The sequence below is a fragment of the Rhea americana genome, unplaced genomic scaffold (genome assembly GCF_003343005.1).
Source record: "Rhea americana isolate MKP2758 unplaced genomic scaffold, rheAme1 scaffold_98, whole genome shotgun sequence".
Classification (NCBI taxonomy): Eukaryota; Metazoa; Chordata; class Aves; order Rheiformes; family Rheidae; genus Rhea; species Rhea americana.
In genome coordinates this window covers 2,026,801-2,054,335 of record NW_028187177.1, presented here as the reverse complement: position 1 = coordinate 2,054,335, position 27,535 = coordinate 2,026,801, and the positions used below count along the sequence as shown (strand labels likewise).

The 27,535-nt window shown below is 46.3% G+C and overlaps 1 protein-coding gene across 8 annotated transcripts in view; it reads right to left on the bottom strand.

Moving 5' to 3' along the window:
- MBNL3 (muscleblind like splicing regulator 3) overlaps positions 1-27,535 on the bottom strand; it is a 96,914-nt gene that overhangs the window by 4,548 nt on the left and 64,831 nt on the right. For 6 of the 8 annotated variants that reach the window (XM_085325498.1, XM_085325500.1, XM_085325497.1 and 3 more), the window contains 5 exons: positions 25,475-25,639; positions 15,375-15,575; positions 13,558-13,794; positions 5,134-5,284; positions 31-125 (listed from right to left, as the gene is read on the bottom strand). In XM_085325498.1, coding sequence (XP_085181624.1) covers positions 31-125; positions 5,134-5,284; positions 13,558-13,794; positions 15,375-15,575; positions 25,475-25,639 — 849 coding nt within the window. The remainder of the gene's footprint in view (positions 1-30; positions 126-5,133; positions 5,285-13,557; positions 13,795-15,374; positions 15,576-25,474; positions 25,640-27,535) is intronic. The other 2 variants (XR_014898281.1, XR_014898280.1) reach the window with 1 other exon arrangement.

The following is a 27,535-nucleotide window of genomic DNA, read 5'->3' as shown; positions in this document are numbered from 1 at the left end:
CGTGAAAGAAAGCCATTGAAAGGGCCAAACCTGATTGGCGGTAGCTGTTGCAGCGAAGGGGACGCTGGTGGCAGGAGTTGTTGCTGCAGACACAGTGGTGGGCGTAGCACCGTGCATCATGGGCACTTTTCGGAAGGGAACCATGGAAGCGACATACGGGAGGGTGGAGCGTTTATGTAACCATGGCAACATGTGGTGGATTTTGGGGGCGTGGCAGGTATCGCAGCAACAAGCCATGTGACATCGTCATGAAGGATACATCGGGGCGCGGCATGCAATCACAGTGCAAAGCAAGACAGCGTTGGGAGAAAAATAAACAAGAGAGAAGGGGAGAAGCCAATTACAATTATAATTAAGGAAAAAACCAAAACATTCTCAACACTTAGTACATTTATAAGCAGAACAATGATGTATTAGACTCCGCGGGCCAGATTTCCGAAGGGGAAGAGGGCGGGCGTGCTAGCAGAAGCCCACGTCAGCTCGCACCCGTGGGGAGTTAGACGCAGCCAGGGAGCGGTCCTTTTTGGGTGGGGGACACACACACACGTTCGGGCGAGCGCACCGTCCCACCCGCCTCGGGAAGCTCGGGCCCGGCCCCTCCCCGCCCGGCCCCGTCGGGATTTACGGGCGGGCCGTCCCGGGAGACGGCGTTGGCACGGCCCGTTTCGCGGCCGCCATCTCGCCGGGGAAGGCGGCCGCGGCGGCCTTTTAACGGGGGTTTTCTCGCCCTTTTCTACCGCAGGCTTCTCCTCAGCGCAGCACAGAGCCGACGGCGCCGCGAACGAGCGCCCGGCAGCCCGAGCGCTCTCTGTCCAAACTCTGCGCGCTTCCTTTCCGCTATATCGTTACAGAGGATTCGGCAAAATTCCTCCCCACCGCCGGCCCTTTCTTGGGGATACGGAGGAAAACTAACGGATCGGTTCGGCTGCGATTCYGCTGTCGTGAGAAGAGGGCCCGGAGCGGCACCTCGGGAGCGGTTCGGAGGGCGACCGCGGCGACGGCGCCGYGGCCGGGGGGGACGCGCTGCGGCGCGGGTGGGACTGCGGGCTGGCGTCCCCCGCAGGCACGCTGCGCTCTGCGGGGTTTGCTTTGGAGGCCTCAGCCCCCCCCAAGCGCAAACTTGAGTCCCCTCTTGTCCTCATGCTACCACCTGCACTGGGGGCTTCTGGTTGCCCCTGGCCCTTTCCTTCCAGTACAACCAGCTCCTCCAGAGAGCCAGGATTTGGGATTTGTTCTCTGTATTGGCTCTTTCGGGACCACGGGCACCTCGTCCTCAGCACTGGGGGCTCCCGAGGAACTCTGCTATGAATCACTCCCCCACTTGCAGCCCCTGGTTTGTCCTGGCCAGAGGGAGCGGGCAGTGGAGTGGCAGATCCTTAGGAGCTGATGGCCCTTGCTAGGTCCTTCTCCGAGAGATGGATGGGGGCAACTGTTTGGGAACCCCACCAGCCACACTGGCCCTCCATTGGGGCAGTTGTGTGGCCCCCTGAGGTCACTGGAGTCACCCGTCATGTCCCGGAGAAAACAGCGCAAGGCCCAGAGGAGGGAAGTTCACAGCCACAGTCTGTCCGTGTGTGCCCCTGCTCGGGCCAGTCTCAGTGCAGACACGTGATTTTGCCAAGGCAGCAGAGTCCACTAGACCTGGCTGCCCGGTCATGCTCAGAGCTGCTGTCTGCAGGAATGATCACGGGGCTCAACAGTGGGGTAACACTGTGCGGCTACTGCCACAGCGAATCACTCTCGGGTGGAAAAATCAGTCCGTAGGGACTGGCAAGTTTGATAGCAGAGTGCTTAGTGCTTTCTGTCGAAGTTACTGACTTTCAGGTTGCTCCCAAACTGCTCTGCAGAAGCCCTGCACCCTTCCTGGGGCTACTGCTCCCATCCTCCTCACTCTGGCTGCAGTGGGCATGCACCAAGGTGCTTGCAGCCTTGCAGAGTCTCAGCTGGAGGACAAAAGCTCAGCGCTCACCGATGCTGCTGTGCCCAGCAGCTCCAGAGAAGATGGAGAGGAGGGTCCCCCAGAGACCTGCACGGGTTCCCCATAAGAACAAGACTCTGAGCTTGAGCCTATCAGCTTCCCACAGCAGCCAAGAGATTGTCCTCAGCCTTTCCAGCCTGCTGGATCCCAGGTGCACACACAGTCATCTCCTTACAGTTCCTTACACCTGCACAGCCAGCACCTCACTGACGCCTTAAGAGATGAATCATGACTGCTCCAATTTAAGCTCTGCTTCTCCCACTATACAAACAGAGCCCTAATTCTGGCAAATGCCTAGATGCATTACTTCTCAGAGCCTTTATTAAATCACTCTCTCAAAATATCCTCAGAAGGACAACAAAAAATCCAAACTCTAGCACACCTGATGCCTGCTATAAAAGATAAACCAACAGGATCCTTGCATTGCTAATTCCTTTTGCTAGATGACTTAAATAGGTTGTAAAAATATTTAAGTGACAAATTTTTGTCTTCACAGCAGAACTAAACAGGGGTGGGAATGTATTGCCTTGGATTCTCTTATTAGTCACACAAAACACTGCACTGCGCAGAAATTAAAAGGGATACAACCATTTAAGCCTCAAAGAAGACAGCGAATAGACAGTCACACCACTCAGCCACCCAAGTTCTCACTGATGCATACTAACTTGCTGTCTCTTTCAGATTAGGAAAAGTTGAGAAGTTTGTGTAGAAAAACCTACCAACGCTTGCAGTGGGTGTCATGCACAGAACTGACCCTGCACACCATGCATTGAAGCGTGGAAAGATGAACAAAAGGGATATTTCATTAGTGAAGCTTCAGTGTTAGAAATCACTTTAACTAAAAAGCAGGTATTCTCTTTGCAGCATTCAGTATTTAAGCACATGCAAAACAGATTCTGCATATTGATACATAAATAGTTTAAACTCTGTTTTAAGAGATTGTAGCAAACCAAATTAATTCTTGAATTCTTGGGTAGAGAATTTATTTCTTCTCCCACCCTGTTATTAAAAGATGTAATCTAGCCTACAGAACAGGATTTATTTATTTATTTATCATTATTATTTATTATTATTGTGTGTGTGTGTGTGTGTGTGTGTGTTTGTCAGGTGTACTGATTTCTTTCTGATCATGTCAGCAAACATCAAGTTGCCCTTAGAGGAAGGGCACGCTCATGTTAAAACAGACTCTCCTAAAACAATTTACTCCTGTGAGCAGGTGCTGGGGTTCAAAGTCTCTAGTTTAAGTTGAAAGAGGCAGTTTTTTCTGGACTTGAAACAGTTCTAGTGATGATGCTGTTGTCTATACACATTGACTTTCCCTCCAGGGATAAACCATGACACTGATCTCTTGATAATTGAACAAGAGAAACTAGGAAAAGCAGGCACTCTGCTCCTCTCTCTACGATGCAGTCTGCTACCTGCCACTTCTCTGCTTAGCTTTCAAGAGAGCTTCAAAGGCTGAGACCAAATTCAAGGTCTGATGCCAGAAGAAGGGAAGATCCAGAGGAACAAGGTGGATTCGTCAGATATCAGCTCACTGACAGTTTGCTCCTCTGACCAGAGCTAATATCTTCAGACAAGAACAGGTGCCAGCAAACAGACCTGTTTCGCATCAGCCTCGTGCGTAGTTCCACTGCCATTAACGAGTCCAGGAGAGAGGACTGTAAGAGTTCTCGGTAAAAATTAGTTTATGGTGCTTGCATCAGAAATATACATCTTTTTGTCAAGTTTGGAGACTGTAACCTCAAGGAACTGGACTATGTTGTCAGCTTAACAACTTGGCATTTTAGAGGTCCTCAACACTTTCTGGTATCAGGGAATCAGACGAAAAAGTCATCCCATGGGAAGAAATATTTTGCTGGCATCTCAAAGAGTTGCTCTAAGTTCTGCTCAGCCCATCCCCTCTAATAGCACTTTGCAAAGCCCCAGGGGGAAAGCYTTTTGCTTGAGTCTCTCTCTCTCTCTCCACCTCTGCATGCACATCACCACTTCCCTGGAAGAACACACTTTGGCAACTGTTGAATCCTGAGCATCTCCAAGTACGCTCACAACATACAGGCCAAGTGACTACAGGATTGAAGTCTCAGCTCTCTGGACCCACGCTCACTCCTGAAACACAGTTTATTCTCAGTATCAGGCTCCTTCTGGAAAGTCTTCCCCTGATTCCAAGCAAGGGCAAGACCAAGGCCCAAGTCCACTGTGGTTTCACTTCAAGGGGCTAGTTTGGAGTCACACTTTGTGTTTTTGTAAATATCATTTGGCATATGAACGTAGCATTGAACATTAAAAAATTCAGGCATTCTCTTTCATATGCTGCTTTTCAATGGAAATAATGACACTAAAAATGAACTATCAGCTCTGGAATATTCCTAATTCAGTCATTTGTAATACTTACTACTCTAAGTAGTTTTTGTTATTCACTTGGCTGCAGTGAATACAGGTTAATTGGCTAGTCAGCTGTCACATCTGCCAGGTCAATATTTCAATTGCTGTATGAATTACTGAACTGCATCTTTCAATTTTACTCTGAGACCTGAAAGGTACAATAAAARCTGGGGAGTTAAATCGCTTTTAAAAAGCTTAGGCTATTGTACCAGTCAAAAGACAGGTGAGAGGGAAATATATGCCTTTAAAGAGGATTAAGTAATTTGTACTTACTAAAGACAAACCATTCCCTCTATAAACATCATGGCTGCTGGAATATGTAGGTCACCGAGACAGAAAGTTAGAAAGATATCTGCAGTTTAAAGTGAGAAGGTGGTTTTGTAYTGAGATCCACCAAACATTTTAACATGAGTCCATGATAGTGCTACACAAGAGTCAAAGAATTAATTTGGGATTAACTAGTTGAACCATAAGGAGAAGAAACAGGAAGTATGAATTCAAGAAACATGCAGACATTTTTCTTAGTTTGACCGTTTAAAAAACAAAACAAAAAAGGCTAAGAAGGGATCTTCACAAGTCAAAAGCTCTGGATTGTAGTAGGTGAAGGAAAAACGTCAAACAACAAACATTAACTTTCTATGGATTTTAAAAATGAAACTATACACACTAATAATTTTCTGCTAAGGACTCCTACAGAACTGTTCATTAGCTCAATCTCTAGGTCATAAGAAGAAAGCAATGCGTGATGAGGAAAGTAAGGAGACACTTACCTGTAGGGATAAACGTAGGCTGTTGCAACTGCATGTTGGCTAGAGCCTGTTGGTAGTGGAAAACGCTTGGGTTAAAGACTGTGGTGGCACCATTGTTTTTTTCAAGTGCTGGCCTCTTTGGTAAAGGTTGAAGTGCACCAGGCGGCAGGGCCTGTGGATAAGGGAATCATTAAAGACAAGTGGAGTAAAAATAAATAAATAAATAAACGTAGATAAAGCATGCAATAAATAATAGGGGGTCTTGGCTGTAAATCACCTGCAACTGGGTCAACTTAGCGAGACAGGAAACAGAAGAGCAGCTAAATCACAGTAAAAGTGGTAGGTGAAAACACAACTTCACTAAGTAAGCGGTTAGTAAATGCACCAGAAGAAGGGGTCAGAGTCCAGAATGAGGAGGAACATGAAGGAAGCTTTTTGATAGGACTGACCTGGGCACACAGGAAAACAAGGAGAGGGAGGAAGGGAAGAAACAATCTTCTGGGCAGGNAAAAAAAAAAAAAAACAGTTGCAGGCAACAAGCACTTAAAAAAAAATACCAGCTAAGAGAAATACAGTAGAAAACTATTTAAAAACAAGACGACTAGCATAAGCAACAAATGCCATGGAAAAATAAGGGATGCTTGTCTCTGCTTCTTTTGATACCTGCCTACTTGTTTGGGCACGCGTGTGGAAGCATGCACGTTTGTGTGCAGGTGACCTATGCATTTGGGTTATAAAGTGGTAGCTGTTGCCAATTACACGCATGTTACATTCAGAGTAAAATGCGTTTCTACTTGTTATTAGAGAGGCTGAGCGTCATAGTCAAGAATAGGCCAGATTCTCCACTGCTCGCCACAGCTGCACAGCTCAAGAACAGCAGATTTGGACTTGCTCCTGGTTTCTAGCAGTGCAGCACTAGAAGGCCTCCAACAGTTAAATGCTGCTTGCTCATTATCAACAGTGGAAAAAGCCATTGACATATCTGCTGTTCGAACAAGATTTGGGTGGGCCTTGCTAGCCAGCAAATCCTCTTGCTTTGTTCCATCACACCATAGTGCTTCTTCTAGCCAGTCAAACCTGTTTCATGATCAGACTTGGTAAAAAAACATTAACCCAACTCAGAAACTTTTCTCAGTGAGTTACTCATCATTCATAAAGCATGTCTCAACAACAAAGTAGTATGTCAGGTTTTTAGGAGACAGGAATGTTTCTAATGATTTACAGCTTTTCATTGTGCCCAAGCAGAAACCACATTTTTTCTACATTGTGATAGAAAAGGGTCCTTTTTAATTATGCCCTGCAGTCCTTTTGCACGTAACACTCCCATTGACGTCAATGAGATTTACGCACGTGGAAGTCGTGCAGAATCAGGTCATTTCTGCCTAGCCATGTTCTATATCATGTAGCAAAGCAATGGCTGAAAAATAGGGTTATCTGATTTTTTTTTTGAATGAATGACAGCAAAGGGTGGGTAACGAAGGAAGCTTGGCTAATGAAGGGTTAACACACAGTAATTTTAAGACAGCATACATGGAAAGAGATTTTAAAATGTCATGAAGAGAAACACATAACAGAATATAACCAAAAGCTTATACAAGTTGTCACCATCTAGAAACAGGTTATACTTTAAATTTAACAGGAGACTGCTCATCTGAGAAATGTTAAGGAAGACACTTCCAAGCAAAACATCCTATCTTTGTTCATACAGTGGCTTTTAGACTTTTACGTGGTTTTAAGAAGAAAATTAAGAAAATTAGAAGAAGAAATCATATTTGCAAACTGTCCTCAGACATGCACACATGCTCTGCTGATGCTAGTAGACATCCAGTACTAGAATTAGGTCTTAATAATACCTTTCTAGACTTCTTCTGCCTAGGATCAGAGAGAGCAGTCAAATATGGGCCAGCTTTCTCAGAAGCAGAAACTAAAATCTTTCAGTTAAGATTCATATTTTAGGATAAGGTCTTTCAGGCAGAGATCTACGTGTTTCTATTTCTTGGGGAGCCCTCACTGATGCCTACATTAAATCTGACTGTAGCTATATCTTGCCTACTAATGGTGGCCATGTGAATGTTCTTCCATGCACAGAACAGATTTGCAGCTTGCAGAGACTGGAGTAGCTCCACTTACTTCAGAGATGTTTCATAGATTTAAAATAGCTGAAGAACTTGCCACTTAAATTCGTTCTCCTTACTGTGCCTGATTGCAAAAGATTTTTTTCACTTTCAAAATCTGCCCCAGAAAAAGAAAAATAATTATAGCAAAACAACTATGCCAAGCATGTAATGGACTTTTGACTCTTTGCCTGTTGGGCAAAGGCTGTCACCACCCCAAAAAAGCCCATTAACCCACAACTGCAGTGCCAAAAGCAGGAGAGCAGCTGAAAACTTTGAGACTATGATGTCTTAGTTCTTTACATACAGGATGATTTCTGAGCTCAATGTTGTAGTCAGAGCAAGCACACAAAAACCAACAGGCCATAGGGATGTCAAGGCACAAGGATTTACTCGACCATCCATCTATTATCACCTTTTTTCTTGCCCTGTTCCAGCCCCTTGGTAGTGAGGGAGACACAGGAGCTATGGCAGTCCCATTCTGAAGAGCACATTTGGGAAACAGTTGAACAGCAGCTGATAGTGGAGAAGCCCAAAGAAGTCTTACATTGCCACAGACATCAAAAAAAGCAGCACACTGAAATAGCTAGTGCTTAGCTTGAAGACCTGCGCTGTAACATTAGCGCTGTAGGCATAGGAGTCAGAGGCCTTCCGGGTCATCCGCTCCCATCCCAGTAGCTGGGCGAGCATCTGCATGGGAGCATGCTCTGTGGATGCACTCCTCTGGCTGCCAGCCACTGTACCCAAATTTGAGGGTGGACAGCACTGCAGTCATCCTGGGGAGGACAAGYGATGGCTCTGTAATTTGCCAGGCCATACGGTAGATTCCCCAGGTCAGCTACAGAGTGCCCATATTCCTCCTGGATCCCGAGCACTTGGGCACAGGACTTACTCTGGGCTCCCAAATGAAGGGTGGCAGCCCCTGGGGAATGAAGCACAGCACAAAGGAATACAGGCAAGAGAAATWCCAGCCAAATTGCAAGATGCAGAAGGGTCCAAGAGACAGAAAGGCCCAGCCTCACCACTGCTCTAGCTCTGGCACTGAGRTAAGGGCCCCAAGTCAGGAGCCTATTCACTGGACAGTCTATCAACGAAGGCCGTGGATGGGTGTCTAAAACATCATGGGACGAGGTCGGGCCAATACAGCTGCCTGCACAGGAATCTGGCAGGGACTCTGGTGCAAACAGTCCAATAGGTCTCATTTGAAATGGGACAGGATTTGTTTAACAGTCTCTGGACCTGCAGAAACTGCAGCTTGTAAGGATGTTATTTCTGCAACGTTTCTCTCTTGTACCATGTCCTGGTTTAGAAATCCTCCGAGTCTCTCCCCCAGGGCCTACAAAAGGCGACAGGAGACTAATGTTTGACAGTAACTTTCTCTAGCTTTCCWTTTTGTCCATGTGTCTGTGTAAGTACACATGTACACAAGCTATGCAATGTAAGCAGACCATTTGCCTTGGTGAGAGGGTTTACTTTTTGCTGTTCAATATCCATGCCATAGTCCACAGATTCCACTGTACGATTCCCACTCCAAAAATGCCAGGCAGCCTGGCATTTTAGGACTGGGAAAGCCAAATTCCTACTGGAATATAAGCATCTGAACAAAGATTTGTGACATTTCTCTGCCTGGCATGGAAAGAAATCTTTCAGCATGAATGACAGATAAAAATGCAATGCATGCCTAAGTCAAAATTTCCCACGTGCTGATTAACCCCCTCTTGTTATTTTTTGCAAGACAGGAACYGGATTAAATCTTGCAGCAAACAGTTTAATTGCTCCTCAAAATTCCATTTAGATTACTGTCCCCKGGGAGCAGATCATACTTTCACTCTGCTTACACAGCACCTAGCAAAGAGGGGTTGGGTCCGTATCTGACTTGCTACTTCAGTCCAAGTCACAAAAAATACAGTCACGTTAAAGGGGGTTGAGGTAGCACCCGTTCCCTGGTAAGCAATAGAACGAGGAAGTAATACAGTTCAAAAACATACTTGCAAACATTCGGATGTTCCAGAGCAGGAAGACTATTAAAAATAACTTCAAACTTTCAGGCTGGAACCCTGTATATGACCAGGTTTTGCTTGGTGGCAGAGGTCAGGAGAGGACGGGAGCTAAAAGGTTTTCCTTTCCCAACTAGTCAGAGTCCCTTAAGAGAGGTGGTTCTCGGAAAGGGCAGCAAGGCACTGCACAGGGCACCGGCAAAGCTGGCTTTGTAGCTGTGCTTGTGCCAGCAATGAGCGCCAGAGAGAGGCTGCTATGTCATTTACAAYGTAATCCCATGCCTGCTGGCGGAAGCTAGCCCCTAACAAGATTTCCTAATGCTGCTGGCTAAAGCTCTGATAGGGAAGCCTGCTGCCTGCTTGGGGGGAAAAAAAAAGTCTTGCAGAGTTGCTGACAGAGTTTTGCCTTTGGCCAAACCCAGCACAATCTCTTTTCCTTTAAATTTGCCCCCAAAAGAGGTTAAATGGATATTTTAACATCCTTGTTCTGGGGGAAAAAAAAGAAAAAGAAAAAAGAAAAAGCCTCCCTGACCTGAGCAAACACTCCCCAGTGTCCAGTGGGAATACTCAYTGCACTGACCCCAGCAGGCTGGGAGCTGGAGGGAGCCTGCTCGGATGGCAGGTGAGGAACAGCACACGCACCAAGAAGGGTGAGGGAGGTCTCGCCTGGAGTCAGCACTAATGACAGGCTGCGAGGACGGCTTCTGTGTTACTAAGACCACCATGAAGGCAGGTAAATGTACGTGGGACGGAAGACATAATCAAAGATTATATGAACACAGCTTGCAGATAAAGGCCTGCAGAGTGGGTCCTGTGCCTGTGGCTGAAGCAAAAGGCATCCCAGGATGAGGTCCCTTTGCTGATCTCTCCCCCACTGAGTCCTGGGGGGGAGGAAGCAGAGACAGAGCAAACCACAGAGGCTACACCCCTCCAGTATACAGACCTCATGATCAAAGTCCTGCGTTGTGCCTGCTTCAACTCCCAGAGCTAATCACTGCGCTGCCGCTTAATCCTCTCCTAGAGTTTCTCTTCAACATCAGGGACAGTCAGGATTAGCAAGAGCCTAGATTTGGTCTGTGCCTATGCACAGAGCACCTTTCTGAAGGTCAGCATGAGCAAGACACTGACAAGCAAGGCCACGCTGTTGGGCATATCACGAAAAGTTGCCCAGGCTTTAATGGCAGAAGYGGGATCTGTGCAATGCCACCCAAATCCTCCGGCGTTTCTAGCACATTGCAGACCTAACGAGTTAAATCCTCAGTTACACATCATACTGTACAACTTCAAAGATGCTGCTGTTTGGAAAAACACCCCAAAACACAGAGCTGCCTCCCCTGATGAAGGCCCTCAAGATTATCACATCCTCCACAACTTATCTGAGCTTCACAAAGAAGAGCTCGGACGGCTAATGGATGGTGTGCAGAGCACATCTTGGCATATCTGAACGGCCACTAACATTTCTGACCAGGATGGGCAGTCTCTCCAGGCGTTAGCACAACAGAACAAGCAAGGAAGGCGTTCATGCAGCTACGATGGTTACGTGCAAAGCGAGAAGGTGAAAGGTCCAAGTACCAGGTCAAAGGTTGCCTCGAGCGGTCGCTTCAGTGATCTGACAGCTGGCTGAGTCTTAATTAGCAGGCAGCGAGCACATGATGGCAATGGGCCGGGGAGGGGAGTCAAGCACAGTAACAAAAACAGCAAGCAGAGGTGTGTCAAGAGAGAGCGACATTGTGCGGAGGTGAAGAGAAAAACAAAAAAATGAATGCATTATACAATATATCAAAAAGACGAGGCATGCACAACATGAGGTGTCTGAGCAATTACCTGGCCTAACCGCTAGTCAGTTATTTTGCCTCAGTTATTTTTAAGAGTAAAGAAATATCATCACGGGATACGTGCTCTAGAGCACCTTCAGTGCAACGCGCGTGGTTCGTAGCACGTAGAATCTGCAACGGGACCTGTGCCAGGCTTCAGCCCTAATTCTGCAGCTRCGTGCCATGCAGAGGCCAGCAGGAGTGCTCACAGCAAGGAACGGACCGCTGGCAAAGATGGGAAGTTCAAGCACACCTTAAGTGCGATCCTGAACTGGGGACTGAGCCTGATCCAATTCATCTGACAATTTCTGCCAAGTAGGAGCACATAAAGCTACTACTCATGTGTTACCGCACTTACTGCAGGATTGGGTCCCCCAGAGATATCTTCTGAATTTAGACTTGAAGTCTTTCCAAATCTATTTCAGACAGCTTTATTATACTAATTTGCATGGCACCTGAGTATTGATGCAAGATGATGGGGCACCATCCTTCCCTTTAGTAAAGTCTTACCCCTCAACAGGTACAGTAAATGCATCAAACCTTGAAAACTAAATAAATAATGTAAGTTGTTTTGGTAGCAGTGTGATGCAACAAACCATTAATAAATATTTTAAAAGTTCTAGTTAACAGCATACAAATAAGGTTAATTACATTTTTAAGAGAAGCCAGCAGCGTGAATAAAACATGTATTGGCTTTAGTTAAGTAACAATGTCCTAGATAACTAGTGAAAAAGTAAAACTTCAGTTGTAAAGAACATGAAAATTTMATTTCTGATGAATCTTTTTCAATAGACTTTAGTTGTTGTTTCAATAGTAAGAAAAAATAATTGGAAATTTAACAAATAAATGGTCCAGACAAATAAATACAGCAGTATATTTGGTTCTTCAAGTTACTTTCCAGTAATACTGATGTYACCATGAGGACAGTTGTTTAATTTCTACAATCTTCCCATTTTTGCGTTATGTTTCATCATGAAAAAAAGCAACTCTTTCTACTGTTTGTGAAAAAAGCTATTCAGAAAAACTTTACTTGCTTTAGTTCTAAATCAAAAAGAAAGCAAGAATCTTTTAAATATTAGCTGTTGAAAGAATCACAGAACGGATGAGGTTGGAAAGGATCTCTGGTGGTGGTCTAGTCCAACTTCCTGCTCAAAATAGGACCAGGTAGAGCAGGTTGCTCATGGCTGTGTGCAGTCAGGTTTTGAATGGATGGAGTCTCCACAACCTTCCCATGCAACCTGCTCCAGTGTTCAAACACCTTCACTGTAAAAGAGTTTTTTTCTTATGTTTAAATGGAATTTACTGTATCTCAATTTGTCTCCGTTGCCTCTCATCCTTACCACTCATCCTTCACAAGAGTCTGGCTCCATCTTCTTTATATCCCCCCATCAGGTACTTACACACATTCATAAAATCTCCCTGAGCCTTCTCTTCTCCAAGTTCAACAGTCCCAGCTCTCTCAGCCTTTCTCTGTACGTCAGATTCTCCAGTCTCTTAATCATCTATACTGGACTGTCTCTAGTACATCYACATCTCTCTCTYGTACTGGGAAGCCCAGTACTGCACCCATCTCTCCAAATAAGACTTCACCAGGCCTGAAAAGAGGGGAAGAATCGCCTCCTTCAACCTACTGGCAATGCTCTGTCTAATGCAGCCCAGGATGCAGTTGGTCKTCTTTGCCTCATGGGCACAAAAAAAATCGTAATAGCAACATCCTCCCCACTCTGGGCAGTTTCAGCTCTGCAATTAGGTTTCTCTAATGCACTGTTGGAAGCATATTCCCAGTTGGAGTAAAAAGGAGCCATCAAACTGCAGTCAACAGAATGGCAACCATTTACTCCAGCTGGGAATCCGATTAACACTTCTAAGTCGTCTTTGACTTGTTTTTAGAATTTTAGTCCTTGCTACAGGAGTGTTAGAAGTCACAACGCAAATTAAAATGCACCTGGAACAATCTCTGACAGCTCCTAAGCATCGTATAGTAAGTCATCCTTGGTTTGAGACTTTGCCATTTCACTAAGCCTCAGCAAAGGTATCAGGCACAAGGCTCCTCAGCTCGCTCAGCTGAACAGCTGATATCTTGTCCACTTTGAAGTCAGCAGAAATTTTGCTGCTGACATCAACAGGCCAGGATCTCCCCACAAAGAAGTGTTATGAGATGGGCGTTATTTGCTTTCTCTGTGTACTGAAGAAGCTAAACTGACATCTAGGGCTTAGCCAAGGATGGCATTTGTTTTAGGTGCTGCTGAAGTTGCAACCATGTCTAACGTACATCACCTCATGAGCTCATGTCAGAAAATCAAGAGTTTGCCTCTGTGTTGCTACCGGGTGAGAGGTATTGCATCACTCAGTGCCTCATGCTACGGTGAGCTGACAAAGAATGGAAAGACAGGATTCATACTGCACATGCTCTCAGCAATTCACTCAGCCATTTACAAAATACACTGCATTACTTTTCCACATATGACATAAATCAGATCTCTTAGCAATAGAACTACAGTTTGATAAGAGCATTCTTACCATTGCAGCTGCAGCTGTCTGGTTCACCTGGTGTTGAGCTGCCTTGATTTTGGCTTGCAGGTGTGCAGGGGGATGAAAGTACTTGCATTTCTCCCTAGAGCATCGACCTTTGATGTAATCCATGCAAACTGTAACAGTATTTTCATTTGTGTCTATCATTGCAATATCTATAGGGTGAGCATAGCGGCAATCATTCTCACCACGTGTACAATTTCCACGCTGAAACTCTCGACAAACCTTAAAAGAAAGTCACATTGTTGAGCAGACATCAAATTACTCTTTGTCTAGTATTTTCAACAGAATATCAGTTCAGCTGGCTGCATTAAACTGTATGTGTATTCTCAACTCCCGCTCATCTTAGGTAGCGCATACACCAATCATCACACGGGCAACTGATGCCACTCACATGTTCAGGACATGGAAAAAGCAAAGCTACCAAGTCCAACTAGCAAATGCAAGAGAAGGGCAGATTTTTTTTTCAGAATAGAAAGTGACCAGGTTGAATCCTGAACCCAAGAATTTAATGGAGCTTTGACAAAACCTCTGGTGCTAAGGATTCCTCCACCATCTCTGAAGCTCAGGTTTTAGTAACTCTGCCACTTATGTCTCAGTAAAATCACGTATTTGTTATGGAGCACACTCCCAGGCTGGACATTTAATTCGCAGTGTTGCAAGCCACAGTATCTGCAACAGGCAGCTGTTTTTAAATATGAGGAGCTTCTTTCACATGGAKGGTCTGACTGACTTCCATAATGAAACTCTGACCCAGGAGTTACTTGACAGCGTGCTTGATTACAGTACGCTAAAAGCCAACAGCGTGTTCATAAGCTGTTACTAAAATTGCTAGCTTTATGAAGATCTTGCAGCTGCTTGGGAGTTACGAGCTCTGAAGCATCAAAGGCAGAGAACAAGGTTTCATAAAATGGATCTTAAAAGTTTCCTTGTCTGAGGAACCATGAAAAATTGCTGAGGTCTATAGTTGGAGGTGTAAATCACACACCAATACACTATCAGACTGCGTGTGGGAAAAGGTGAGACGTCAAGTGAAAGGGAAGCAAGGCAAGATAAAGTGCACGAAACATAAAACAATACATTGCGAAATTACACCCTTCTCTGCTGCCTTCCTGTGTTATAATTTACACCTGCAGGAACCTCTGAATTTGGGTCCTCAGTCCTTACTTCCTGCAGAGTCTCTGTTTAGGGTTTGAAAGACATTTACAACTCCTTTAATGCTAAGTCCCAGTATGCCTAGCCAACTGCAGCGGGGAGCTTGGGAGGGGAAAGGATGACTTTCCTAATCTCGGTATTTAGCTGTTACTACATTTTGCCCCCTCTGTGACCCAGACCCCGATGCCCCGCTCCTAGCTTTCCAAACAATGCAATGCTTGAAGCTTTCTGTAAAAACTTGACAAGTCTATCTCAAGACAAGGGCAGCGTTTGTTACTTCCACCCTCTTGTTCTTATTCCAGAATGTCTCCCACTCAACTCAGGGAAAGGGCAGGCCATCCACTTGCATCTTTTGAGCGTAGCAAATGGATTATTATACAGAAAGCAACACTCCCAGCCCCGCTCTGATGTCCACTGAAATCAGAAGCCTAGGTGCTCCCAATCTTCCAGGGATTTCAAAGGATTTGGGATCAGTCTCCAACATGAGTATCTGGATGTGCAGGGAGCAGCAACCCTGGTTTAAGAAAGCTGCAAGTTAATCTCTAAACTGTCTACTGAATCAGAAGGTGTTATTCTAGCAGAGTGCAACAGTTGGGACCCACAGGCCCTGTCCACTCCCTTTAGCAGTATTACATCAGACATCCAAATACCTCCAGTTTATCTGTACGCATCAGTTTCTGTCCAGCAGAGCCTCCTGGTACTGTAACAGTAGGATTCCCAGAAACCAGGACAGGAGTATTTGGTAAAAGCTCTGCAGGAACCAAGCCCATCCCAGGAGAAACATGACTCAGGTAGGGACTAAAAGCCATCGTGGGGCTTGTTGCAAGCGATGGAGTCACAGGAAACGTTGTCTGTATACGGAAAGAGAGAAAACAAAACATTAGCAATAAGCTCTGCCTTGGTTTACCCAAAGCCATATAGCACTTCAATTCTTTTAGACAATTTGATTAGCAACATCAAAATGCTCTGCTTTTCAATCTATTCATGTACTGCCATTTACTTGCAGTCCATTCATTTCTCCTGACTCACAGATTCGTGACTCATCCTGAACACAAGGCATCTTTATTTGTCAGATCAAAGTATATTGATGATTTTTATAGTTTAATGACACAATTAAGGATCTCTTGCCATCAATTAGGGCAGGTCCCAATTAAACAGACTTCTCATTCCCAAATAAATGTCTCTGCTTCTGCAATGCTGTATGCAGACCTCAAGCTAAACTGAAGTAGGCTTCAGGATCTGGAAACAGGCAACCTTGACAGCTATGTGGTTGAATTTACTATTAGCTCACATTGAGCTTCACGCTGTGACGGCTAGACTGGCTCATGTAGACAAATCGGCTCATTTAAAGTCAGGTGAGATGTCTTTGCTACGGTACGCTTAGCAGTCCAGCCTCCTGCACATCTGTGCTCCATATCAAAGAGTCAACAGTCTCCACACAAAAGCCTTTTTTCCTGATCATCCCTCAGCCATGTGAATGGCAATAAAAGGACACCAAGCTCACTAGCATCATGACCCTCCCAGCTTCGGCAAGACCAGGTAGGTCTACAGCTTGGATGAGACACAGACAGGGTGTACTAGATGAGATGGCTTGTTCGGGGAGGCTGTATCAAGCCTAGGACCCACCAATATTGCAAGGAGTAATGTTTGCATAAAGAGATGCAGAAAAAAGAGCCACAAAGACTGAGGCTGTTTCTGACAATTAAACAGCCTTAGGCAGGACCTATAAGAACAGCAGAGCTAGAATCCAGGTGGCTAGAGCAGCTCCCCCAGCTTGAATTTCTACAGCAATACTGGTCTGGTAAAGGAGTTTCCATTCTCCCGGATGGGCCAAGATCACACAGAACTCTTAAGCAGGTGCTACATTTTAAGTCTACAAATAGCTCCTAGAGTCAGGGAGTTTGCAAAGCTTTAAGGTACCAGAGCTGAGGTGTGTTTAGGGGGGAGAAAAAAAAAACAGCTGAGGTAAAATTCCCCTTTGCCCACCCAAAAGGCCAGAGCCTGCAAGGGATCACTTCCACTCTTGTAACACTGGCTGGATCAACCTCCACGGGAAGCAGCCTGCGATCTGCACACACTTCTTCCTTCTGTCACCTGCTCCACTTTGCGTCACCGTTAAAAGTCTGCTCGCATACCAGGGTGTGCACGATACTGTCCTCAGCAGCTACTCAGCAGTAAATGCAAACACTTACAAAACAGCCTCTGATGATTCTTTAGCCACGCACATCACCCTGCCCTTTTGTTTATTTTTACATTTCTAGTCCCGTYGGATTCTCAAAGAAGCTGCACGTGGATAATACGCTTTTTCATCAGTGTCTGCACCCCAGCACTTTCATATCTTAGGAAGCACCTTGCTCGTGATGATCTGGAATAAACTAGCCCATGAGCCAAGCTGTCCTAACCTACCTCCAGCTAAATGATTCTCTCTTCCTTAGGTCAGAGTGACAGCAAGCAGCACCTGATCTGCTGGGAAAGGTGACGACAGGTCATTTCCAGCCTACTTTCTCCTCCACAATGATCAGACGCAGCCTCCTGAATCAACAGAGCTGACAGAGCCAAATAATCCTCTCTCTGGGAGATATTTTCAATTTTCTTCTTTTGAGCCTGATTCAAGCCCTTGTTCAACTGATGAGAGATTTTACCTATTAAATCCAGAGTTCCTCCAGTCTGTAGCCCTTTATTAAATCACTTTCTTCTCTTGCTCAACTCTCTGCAGCTCCCAGACACATTGCACCTTTTGCTGCTAAAAAGCCTCTTTAAGCATCTTCAAATACCGTGGCTTCCTGAACATTTCAGCGAGAAGGCAGCCATTTGACTATTTTCTTTTGTGTGAGCACTAGAAATTACAGTGGCATCTGCTGAACTTCYGTCACCATTCACACTGTTAATTCTATTTTAAGGAACTTCACCGGCCTGGCCAGTCTGCACAGGGTTATGCTGGAGCCTGATGCACACTGTCAGCACTTGTTTTATGTGCCCACAATTGCCAAAACCTTGAGGCATGCGTGGTTTGCAGAATCATGTGGGCCAATCTACCCTACACTTCTCCAGCGCTCAACACACCAGGTACACTGAGCAGCACACGGGTGGCACAGATCCTGCTCTGTGCATCCGCAGGTGGGACAAACTTTCAGCAGACACTTTAAGGACACTTCCCCCTGCCTGGACTTGCACATGGCCAGGAACCAGCCCAAGGCTCTAGCTCCCAGAGCCCTAGTTTCTGAGATGGAGGACAGCTGCTCCTCCTGCTACTCAAGCAGAGGGTGCTGGGGCACTCGCACAGCTAGCAAGGGAGGCAGGGGACTGCAAAGCCTTACACCAAGTGGGTTTACTGGAAAGCTGTAGGAGAGGATGTGAAACACAAGGAGAGGACACACCAGCCTCTCCACAGCAGCCTAGGAACAGGGAACCAGGTCCTGTCCCCTGAAACACAGCCCCATCTCCAAGATCCTTCCCTCGAGGGCAACCCCCCTCTCTCTAGTAGGAGAAAGCTGCACAAGCCAACAGGCCTGAACCCAGCCTGGAGAGGACTGCCCTCTGAAGTGAGTGGAGGAACCACAGCTATGAAGAATTAGTGAGGATCATGACGTATTCCCGATCCTGGGCAGAGGACCACACAGCCCTGCAGAAGGGTGCACACAGCGGTAGGATGGGCTTTCCTTTACTGCTGCTGCTGGTTGTTCACCTGTTTCCACGTGCAGCCTGGCATCTGCTGCAGTGTTCTCAAGGTTTCACAACTGTTTGCTGCTGCCTGCCTGAACCACATGCCAATGCTGCCGATTGAGAGCTACAGCTCTGCTCCACACCCTGCCCACGGGCAGCAGACTGAAACCTGGGAAGACATGCAGGCGTTTTCACTTGGAGACCTGCACGTTCCCACTCCCGCCCTGCTGCAGGCATGTGCTGCTTCCTTCCAGGAGCGTCTGTGCTGCTGCCAGGGAGAGACCAGAGTATCAGCCCTTGTCAGGGCCACACCTGCCAGCAGCTCTTCCCAGAAACCTTGTATTTAAATAAGGTCCTGAATCCAGCCCAGAGTCCCTCCTTCCAGGAAACCCAATAATGCATAAGCCAGGTTGTGAGATGGCTCTGTTACTCCAGATGCAAAGCCGGAGGAAGAGTCAACTTAGTCTGTTAAGTCGAAAAAGCACTGGGTCTCTAAGTTTGAAGCATAGTAAATCCCCTGAAAACTGCTCCTTTCTAAGCTGGCAGTAGGGAGCTCTGTATTTATTGTGTCTGATGAAGAGAAAAGATGAGCTGTGCTCATTGCCAGCCCTGCCTGCCTGCCTTGGATTGGGAAATCCAGTCTGGCTCATGCATCAGTACCAGTAATAAAGATGCTGCTAGCCAAATCTTTCCTCCCCTTACGTCTGTGCAGGTCCTCTGTGCCAGGCCTGTCCCGAGGGAATTCTAGCAAGCTCCCTTCTTGCAGCCAGAACCTGACTGTAATTTCTGCTAGAAACAGCAGTCTTTTCCTCCACAACATATCTCCCATCCATCTCTTGTGATTGCATCTGGCCAGGGAATCTGTTTCACAGATCAATATTATTTTGACTCTATAGAGTCTTATACTCAGTGGACCGCCAAACAAGCTGARGGATCCTGATAGAGGGCTGCTCCTGGGCTGCTGGGAGGGTAAAGCTGCAGTACAAAACAGTGACAGAGCTCCAAACATGTCAGCAGCACTAAAGGCAGCACCATAACAAAGCTCGAGAAGAGCGGGCTGAAAGCACGGACTCCGCAGGAACAGCCCAAAACCCATATATTGCCTTAAAGATTATCACAAGCCCCAGCCAACTGCCACTAAAAATCAAGCCTATCATTTGTAGGCTTGACCAGCTTCTGGCCCCAGTTGCTWACATGCATGCAAGACAAGCAGCTGGTGTCTGGTGGAAGCAGGTGGCAGAGAAGGCGCTCTGACACTCCCAACGCCTCCTCAAGGTCCCYGACTTCAGTATTGTAATCAATACCCCAGCATCCCAGGGGCACAGCGTCTGAACCACCCTCCTGAACTTAGCCGCCAGGACACAGGCAACAGCCAGCTTTGACAGYGCTACAAAAATTCAAAGATAGACCTGGGTAGTGGACTAATTTAATAACAGAGCACATGCGATCCAGAGCCACAGTACCCCAGGGCACACAGCCTACAAGTCCCCATGCAGGCTAAAGGCAGAGGGAATTTCTTGGGAGAACCAAATGCAATAAGATTAGTGATGTCCTAGGTTAATGTCTGGAAAGTGAGCTGATCTGTTCCGCAAGGAGTCTTATAAGCCTGTTATCTGTGCAAAGTCCAGTATGCTTTAGGACAAAACAGTCCAACTGAAAGTATCAACGTTTACCCTCTGCTGCACCCCCCAAAGCTTTTGCAAGTTAAGGAAATGCAGGGACAGGTTTCCTTGCAGACAACCTTTTATTAATCTTTAATGCATACACAGACACTACCAGGACCTCCTGAGCAGAGAGAAACTGGTTACAGCGTAATAGTAGAGGTATTCAGACTGGTAAGAGCTCACAGGACTGGTTTACTGAGTATTGAAACGATTGTAAGAAAAGAGAGAAGCCAAAATGGCTGTTAAGCAGTAGGATGCGAGGGGAATGACGGAGAAAGAGGATGCAAACATTACTTCTTTGGAGTTGTCCGGTGACACACACAGGGAAGAGAAGCTCAAATTAATACCTGAGCTAAACAGAGTAAAGATCATGTAAACTGCCTCATTGCCAGACTGAACATTTCTTCCGAACAAGATGCTTTCCAGTCTCCCTGATAGGGCATGAGACACGGTTTAAAGGAAGCACCGCTCCTGGCAGCAATGTTCTGCCACATTTGCGCTCCTGCCCGGGAAGCGGGACGGGGAAAGGCTCCTGCATAAACTGAAGGCAGCTGCCTAAGCCAAAGGAGACACATTTCCCCGCTTCCCAAAAGGAAAACCGCTCTCTGACCAAAATGTGACTGTGAGTATGCGTGGAAGGAGGAATTCAGTGCTAAAAGTAATGGGAGTTCAGTAGCGGGGGGGGGGGGGGGGGAGGGGTGAGAATAGCGTGTCCCCACAGAAAGCCTGCCAAGGGCTCTGCCAGCGGTGTCCACAGCAGCAGTCGTCTGGCTGATCCACTCTGAGCTCTTCCCAGACTCGGAGCCCAGGAGCCCTTTCTTTGAGGGTGTGAGCACGGAGAAGGGACAGGCTCGGGGAGGCGCATCTGTCACCATGGGTGACATAACCCGGGACTTTGGACTGACTCCATGAGGCCAGCTGATTTTGTTAACAAACTGGAAGTTGCATCCAGTTTGCCTAACAGAAATCATGTTAAAGCTACAAACGAAACACAGAATGGGTGTGAAGAGAAATGCAGAGAAGTGCCTGGTGTTTTGCTGAACACAGCACAAGCGCTGTCTCAGGCAGAAAGTGTCAAGTCTGAGTTACTGCAGACCCTAGAAAAGAGAAAAGTCTGAAAATAGAGGCCTTGGTAGAAATGCAGAGGTACTACTGAGCTGAATAAGAAAAGGAGACAGGTCTCTGCTAAGAAGCTACATATGGAAAGCACACACACAGTGGTGGTATTTACTACAGCTTGCTGATAGAAACACAGAACACCTTCTGCTAACAAAGCTGAAGACTCTGATATTAAGAAGAAGTAATACTGTTCAGAGAGGAGAGGGGGGGAAAAAAAGCAGCTTTCCCATCCAATTCAACTGCATGGGACTGAATACAAGACAGTGTCGGACAATCCTTTCAGCATGCAGGCTGAGCGCACCAGAGTGAACCTAACCGCCTGAAGCATCAGTATCTCATTTGTTGATGGCTGTTGTGCAGGAGGCAGGTATAAAGCCCCCAGAGCACTGGCTGGCTGGCAGGCTTCATCYACCAGCTCCCAAGTGGGCTGAGGTACTCCTGGTTATGAATCATTGGCATGCCTCTGCCTAGGTGCCCACACACAGGACAGGTTTCTGCTGCACAGAAGGATGGGCACATGCCTGAAACGGTGCTTCAGATCTGCTCTGCCACACATTGCAAGCATGCTGCTGGCCAAATGAGTTGGTCACCCTGTGCTTTAACTTCTCCACCAGCTCTACAGGATAGCAGCCGGGTCCTGCTGCACAGAGAGAGGATGCAGGACTGTGTTAAGGTCTTAGTCATCTTCAGAGGCACAGCTGACTCAGTGTGGTGCTGCTGAGACACTGGGAGAGGGACAGTACTACCTATAAAGGGCTTGAAAACAAAAGCACAGAAAGAGAGAGGAAATGACCTCCCCTGGCAGCAGCAGAGGCAGCTGCAAGGCAGGAGCTGAGGCAGGTGCATCAACACTCCAGGGCTTTTCCAATGTCTGCTCACAGACAGCTACCAGGGCAGCGCTTCAGAAGCACTGAGTTAACTCAGGAGTTGGGCTGAAGTCCCTAGCACCTCGTACTGCTGCAGAGGGATAAAGCAGAATGAAAAGGGCAAAGGATCCGGCCCAGAGCACATCACTTTTTGGGTGGTCTTGCTTTGGCATGCTCACACACACTTGCACAGCTGGAAGGGACTGTATCTGAGAAACCAGACATAGTACTAGCAAAAATGACTCCCCATCTTGATGTCAGAGCCCAGCTCTGTCCACCTCACCCAGATTTGTATTCAGTTTTTAAATGAGACAGAGAGGCAAAGGCAGCCCAGAGAGTTTCCAGTTTAAGACCCTAGCTTGACCAAAGCCAGCATTTAAGGTGGATTAGGACTTTCGAAGGTTAAAACTTTACTATAGTCATCCAATTTGGCACCTGTGTGATCTCTCCAAGGTCCCTCTGAGCCACTACATTGAGTAAATACTCCATGTCCTTGCCTCACTTGTTTTAAAGTCCTATAAGCAGCACGCTGATTAAAAAAAAAAAAAAAAAAGCATACCAAACAAAAAAACCCTGCAAACATTCACATGATTCTCAGCTTTACAGGGATGCCTAACAGCAACATCATAGAGCAGAGACTTCTTCAGAGAAGGAAGTTCACACCAGCAACCATTAATTCACACCCGGTAGACTTCTGTGAGCAGACTGCAGCAGGCAGTCCACCTAGGACACGGCTCTTCTGAGCAGCAGTTTACTCTATAGGCATCATTAGGGCCCTGACTGAGGGTTCAACAGAAAGATTAGCTTTTGCTGCAGGTCAGCAGTGGGTGCAAGATGATCCGGTGGTAACTATTTCCATTGTGTGGTGAAAGGGTGTTACATCAAGTGCTGTTTTTACATGGTTGCTTTCCCAATAAAAATAAACTTTAAAATGTCTAGGCATTCAGCTATTGTTTAGAGCTATTAAACACGCTGCCCTAAATCTCCTCTCTGGCAAGCCTCCCAATTAAGCAGGCATACCGTTGATCAGTTTTCTGATCACATGGGATTAGTTCTGCCACTGCATCTGATATAATACTCTCTGCTTTGAAGAATTTCATGTGTAACCAGAAGGAAGCCCCACCCTGCTCACTTAGACAGGAAAAAAAAAAGATTCTCAGAGCCTGCTTCCACTGACAGCATCTTTGGGAAATCAAAGGCAGGTGAAAAAGTAATCTCTTGTTTGTCCTGAAATTGGTGCAGAACAAGTCAGGCAGCAGGAATTAGAACAAGGGCTCATTTACTCTGAGCAAGTGCAGGAAAGAGGAAGTGAGCAGTCACTGCAGAACAAATTTCCTTCCCCCCCTCCCCGCCATGTCTCCTCCATAGCACAGCTTAGACACTGAGGACCTTTCTCATCAGATAAGGTTACCTCCAAAATGAAAGCACAAACCAGACAAACCAACAGATTCAGTCTCAGAGGCAATTTAAAAAGTGAAATTGCAGCAGAAATGAACTGGACCCACAAGGTTGCCAAATATGAGGACAGGAACTTTCCAGAGAGGAAATCCCAAAGATATTTTGAATTACCAACAGAAGAGCATCCACTGTGAATTCCCCACAGAGGAAAACCCCAAACAGGAAAGGTTTGCTTTCGATACAGGGCTAGGGAACCAGTACCACCATTCTGTGGGAATTCAGGATTTCCTTTTCCTATGCATGTACTTTGGTGAAAAGGGAACTTCACAAAAGGAGGTAAAAAGACTACAGCAGGCTTGAGTTTAGTGTTCAGGGCAACCATAGGCTTTCTGTGGCCTATTTTCTCTTCCTGCTGTACTTTCATCTTTGAAATGGGAAGAACAAACAGCATTTCCCTAGCTTGCATGGCAGGGAGAAGATAAATTTGTTAGCACATGCAAGATGACCAGAGGCCATCTGGTGTGTTCTTCAACAGTAAAGTGCTAGAACATCACCAAAGAGGSAGAGCGACCAGCCTCCCCTGCCAAAACACAGCATCACCACACACGCTTACACCAAACAGCACAACAGCCTCCAACAAAGAGGAAAATTCCATCAGTCTCTYGTGGGGATGAATCAGAGAAACTTGAGCTTGTCAGAGCTCAGATGGCAGACTGAAGTCTGAAACCCCATTTGGGCAGAAAAGCCAAGCACTGTATGTTGGAAATCAGAAGGCCTAGTGTAGGCTGGGGCAGACACACACATCTTCAGGACTAGTCATTTAGTCAGACCTGCCATGTGGCACAGCTCAGGGAACCTCACCCAACAACTGCACATCAAGTCTACATTGCCTCAGGAACGATACTCAACTCTGACAAAAAAAAAAAAAATCCCACACATTCGATGTAGAATTCCTAATTAGGCTCACAGTTAAAAATGTGCAGCCTATTTATGTCACCACTGAAGAGCTCCTTTGAAACCTCTGACATTTCCTTAAAATATACATGGCAACAGACTCAAACTCAGCAGACAAATGTCACCTCCTCCCAGATACACCAGGCAGCAGAGAGACAAGCCATTCTCTCCCTGAGGGTAACAGGGCAACTCCAGTCTGAAAACCTGTTTTAACCAATTGGCTACAGCAGAGACTGGTAGTGAAGGCCTCTGAACTACTTGCTCTGCAAACACCCGTCTCTCACAAGCTTCCCTTCCCTGTCTGAAGAGAAGCAAGTCTTTCCCTGCTGTTAGTAAAAACTAGCCTTGCTGTGAAAAGCATGACCAGACCGTGACATTAGTACAACCCTCTGCTGGGATGACTACAAAGAAATAGTCTCAATCCCAGACACAAAAATCTAATGTTTTCCTGAACGGGATTCATCTCTCCCAATTTTAGCCCACCAATGGGAGCTGTTTAACCCAAGGGAGTCAGCTGGCCTCTTGCCACAGTTTGTGGAAGGACTCAGACATCCTCAACTCAGTGTAAAACAAGTATCTAAGATCTGCTGGAATCAAGAGGCTCTGGACTTCTGAGATTTACATAGATTAGCTGGTCAAAATCCACCTGGTGCTAAGGTCACTCCACTTTCTGACAAGCTTTAAAGTGGAAAATCATATGCTCCTAAATGGATCWGGTACAGCCTGAGCCCCAGCTTCAGGGACCTCAGTGTCGGGAGTACACAGCAGTAAGCCTTGCTGCCTTGAATCCCGCAGCTGGTTAATTATCGCAGAGAAAAAGAGAGCCACAGTTTGCATGAAGATACAGAGATAGCACAGCCCTCTGCTTACAGAGCGTAACACCACAGCCTAGGTGAGACTGACCCAAAGGCCAGACTCGCTGTAGCGCTCAGACTCACTCGGACTTTAACACGCACRCAGATACCGCTGCGGTCAGCGCAGCAGCCAGAACTGCCTGCCTGAGCGCAAGCACAGAACTGGGGCCTCTGCAAGTAAACAGGAAAGAAACGTGGACCAACATGAACACAACTCGTGGCTGTAACTTACAATTGGCTGTAGCTGCGCGCCCGGTAGCATGAACTGCATTTGCTGAGCAAACATGGCTGCGGCCGTCTTTTGCTGGATCAGGTTGTTGCGTCCATTTATTTCAAGCTGCGTTTTTAAATGCGGGGGAGGATGAAGATATTTGCAGTTCTCTCGGGTACACCGKCCCTAAATAAATAAATAAATGAAATAGCATTTCAGCAAATGTAACGCTCAGGGCAGCCAGAGAAATTTAATTACGGATTGTTTGGGTTACTGTAACAACACAATCAGCAAGGCGGAGGCATTTTGGTAGCTACTGTGCCTCTCTTGTATTTTTTCTATAACAGCGCAATACTTGCAAGAAGAAAAACATGACCTCTCCTGCTGTAACGCTAACTGAATGATATCAAATTAAACCCCCCAAAAGYGAGGTTTTCTGAAGATTACAGGATTGTTGTTAAAATAAAAATCTAACACAAATACCAGTATCCTAACAAGCTAGTGACAGCAGCAYGGGCAACAACAAAATCCCCAATTTTCTTGGGTGGGTTTTTCCCCTCTCTCCCAGCACTAGACCACTTAATTAGCCTCAACAAAAAGATAGCAAGAAACAAAACTGTCTCCACTATTTCCCCAGCTGTGCTGGGTGCAACATAAGACAACATCTCTAAAGAAGTACCTGTGATCTTTAACATGCACATAGTCCAAGATGCTGACAAGCGCTAGTACCCAGAGGAAYGGTTAAAACACTGATTTCCCCCTTTGTACTTTCATTTGATAAAAGCCACACCACACTGCATCACTGCTAGCTGCTTTTCTCTTTTTCTTTTTTAAACAAACACGAGTACTGGGGAAGCCAATGGCTCCCAATTAGCAGGGGGTCCCAGATCTCCCAGATCACCTCAAATCAATTGAGACTATCACTTCCAAAAACCACCTATAAACTGCTCCGTGTTTTAATGGTGTCTGCAGCCAGTCATAGGAGGATAATTACTATCAGTCTACTGAAAACAAAATTGGTAACGAATCTGGTGACTGCTAAGACGAATCTCTCTCTCTCTTTTTTTTTTTAATAGTCTCTGTCTCATGCTCTCTATATATTCACTTCAAGAAACAGAGGCATAAAGAATACGGGAAACATTTTAGGCAGTTTCAGTACAAAAATAGTGAATTCTTTTGAGGAAGCAACTCTCTTCTAGCTATTCAGAAMCTAATAAAACAGAGCTCAGAACTAGGGCCACTAGCTGTTACTTGACAAATAACTAATGAGTGTTACTGGAGACAGTGAAGAAATACAGCTACCAGCCACCCAGTCCAGGCCCCGGGTACTCTCTTCAGAGGCTGCAAGTCAAATTCTCAGTCTCGTCATAATTAAGTTTGCTTAAAAAGACAATCCAAAAARCAAACACTGTGACATTGGGCATCACCTTGAAGACATCCTGAAGGGATGAGAGATGCTCCCTCCRGTGACGCTGTCCCAGTCCCCATGCTGGGATTAAGACTCGTCCCTGCCAGGTAACAAGAGCACAGGTGGCATCAGCTGATGCTTCTGAGTACCACCCAGCAAAGCCAACATTGTAGACCTCTGAGCAGAGAGCAGACCATTTTTGACCCCAAACCTGGCTCCTCAGCATACCCCAAGAGCAGCCCTAGACATGCTTCTCTCTGCCCCTTTCCTGGCAGGGATCGTGGCACCACCAGGCCCAGAGCTGACCCCACAGCATCAGAGGAGATGTGCAATCATGAGCATCATGAGAAACACACTCCTCTGATCTGCTCCAAGGAGATCAGGCAGTTCAAGAAAACTCCTGGGTCCTTGTTGTTATTTAGAGAGATAACTAAATGCAAGAACTAATGGGTTAAATCTGCTGGGGCAGGAACCCTCACCTCCAACTTCAGAAGTCTACTATAGTCCACAGGAGGAGCTGAGCAGCACCCTACACCCCAGCTCAAAAAGAGGAGGCTTTTTCATGCTATTGTTTGGGCTTCTCAGCAATCCACCAGCCCCAGGCCTGTAGCAGTAAGTTAATTGTTCACAGGCCCCACGGAAATGAATCTTCCTTGCCAGACACTTCTTTTATC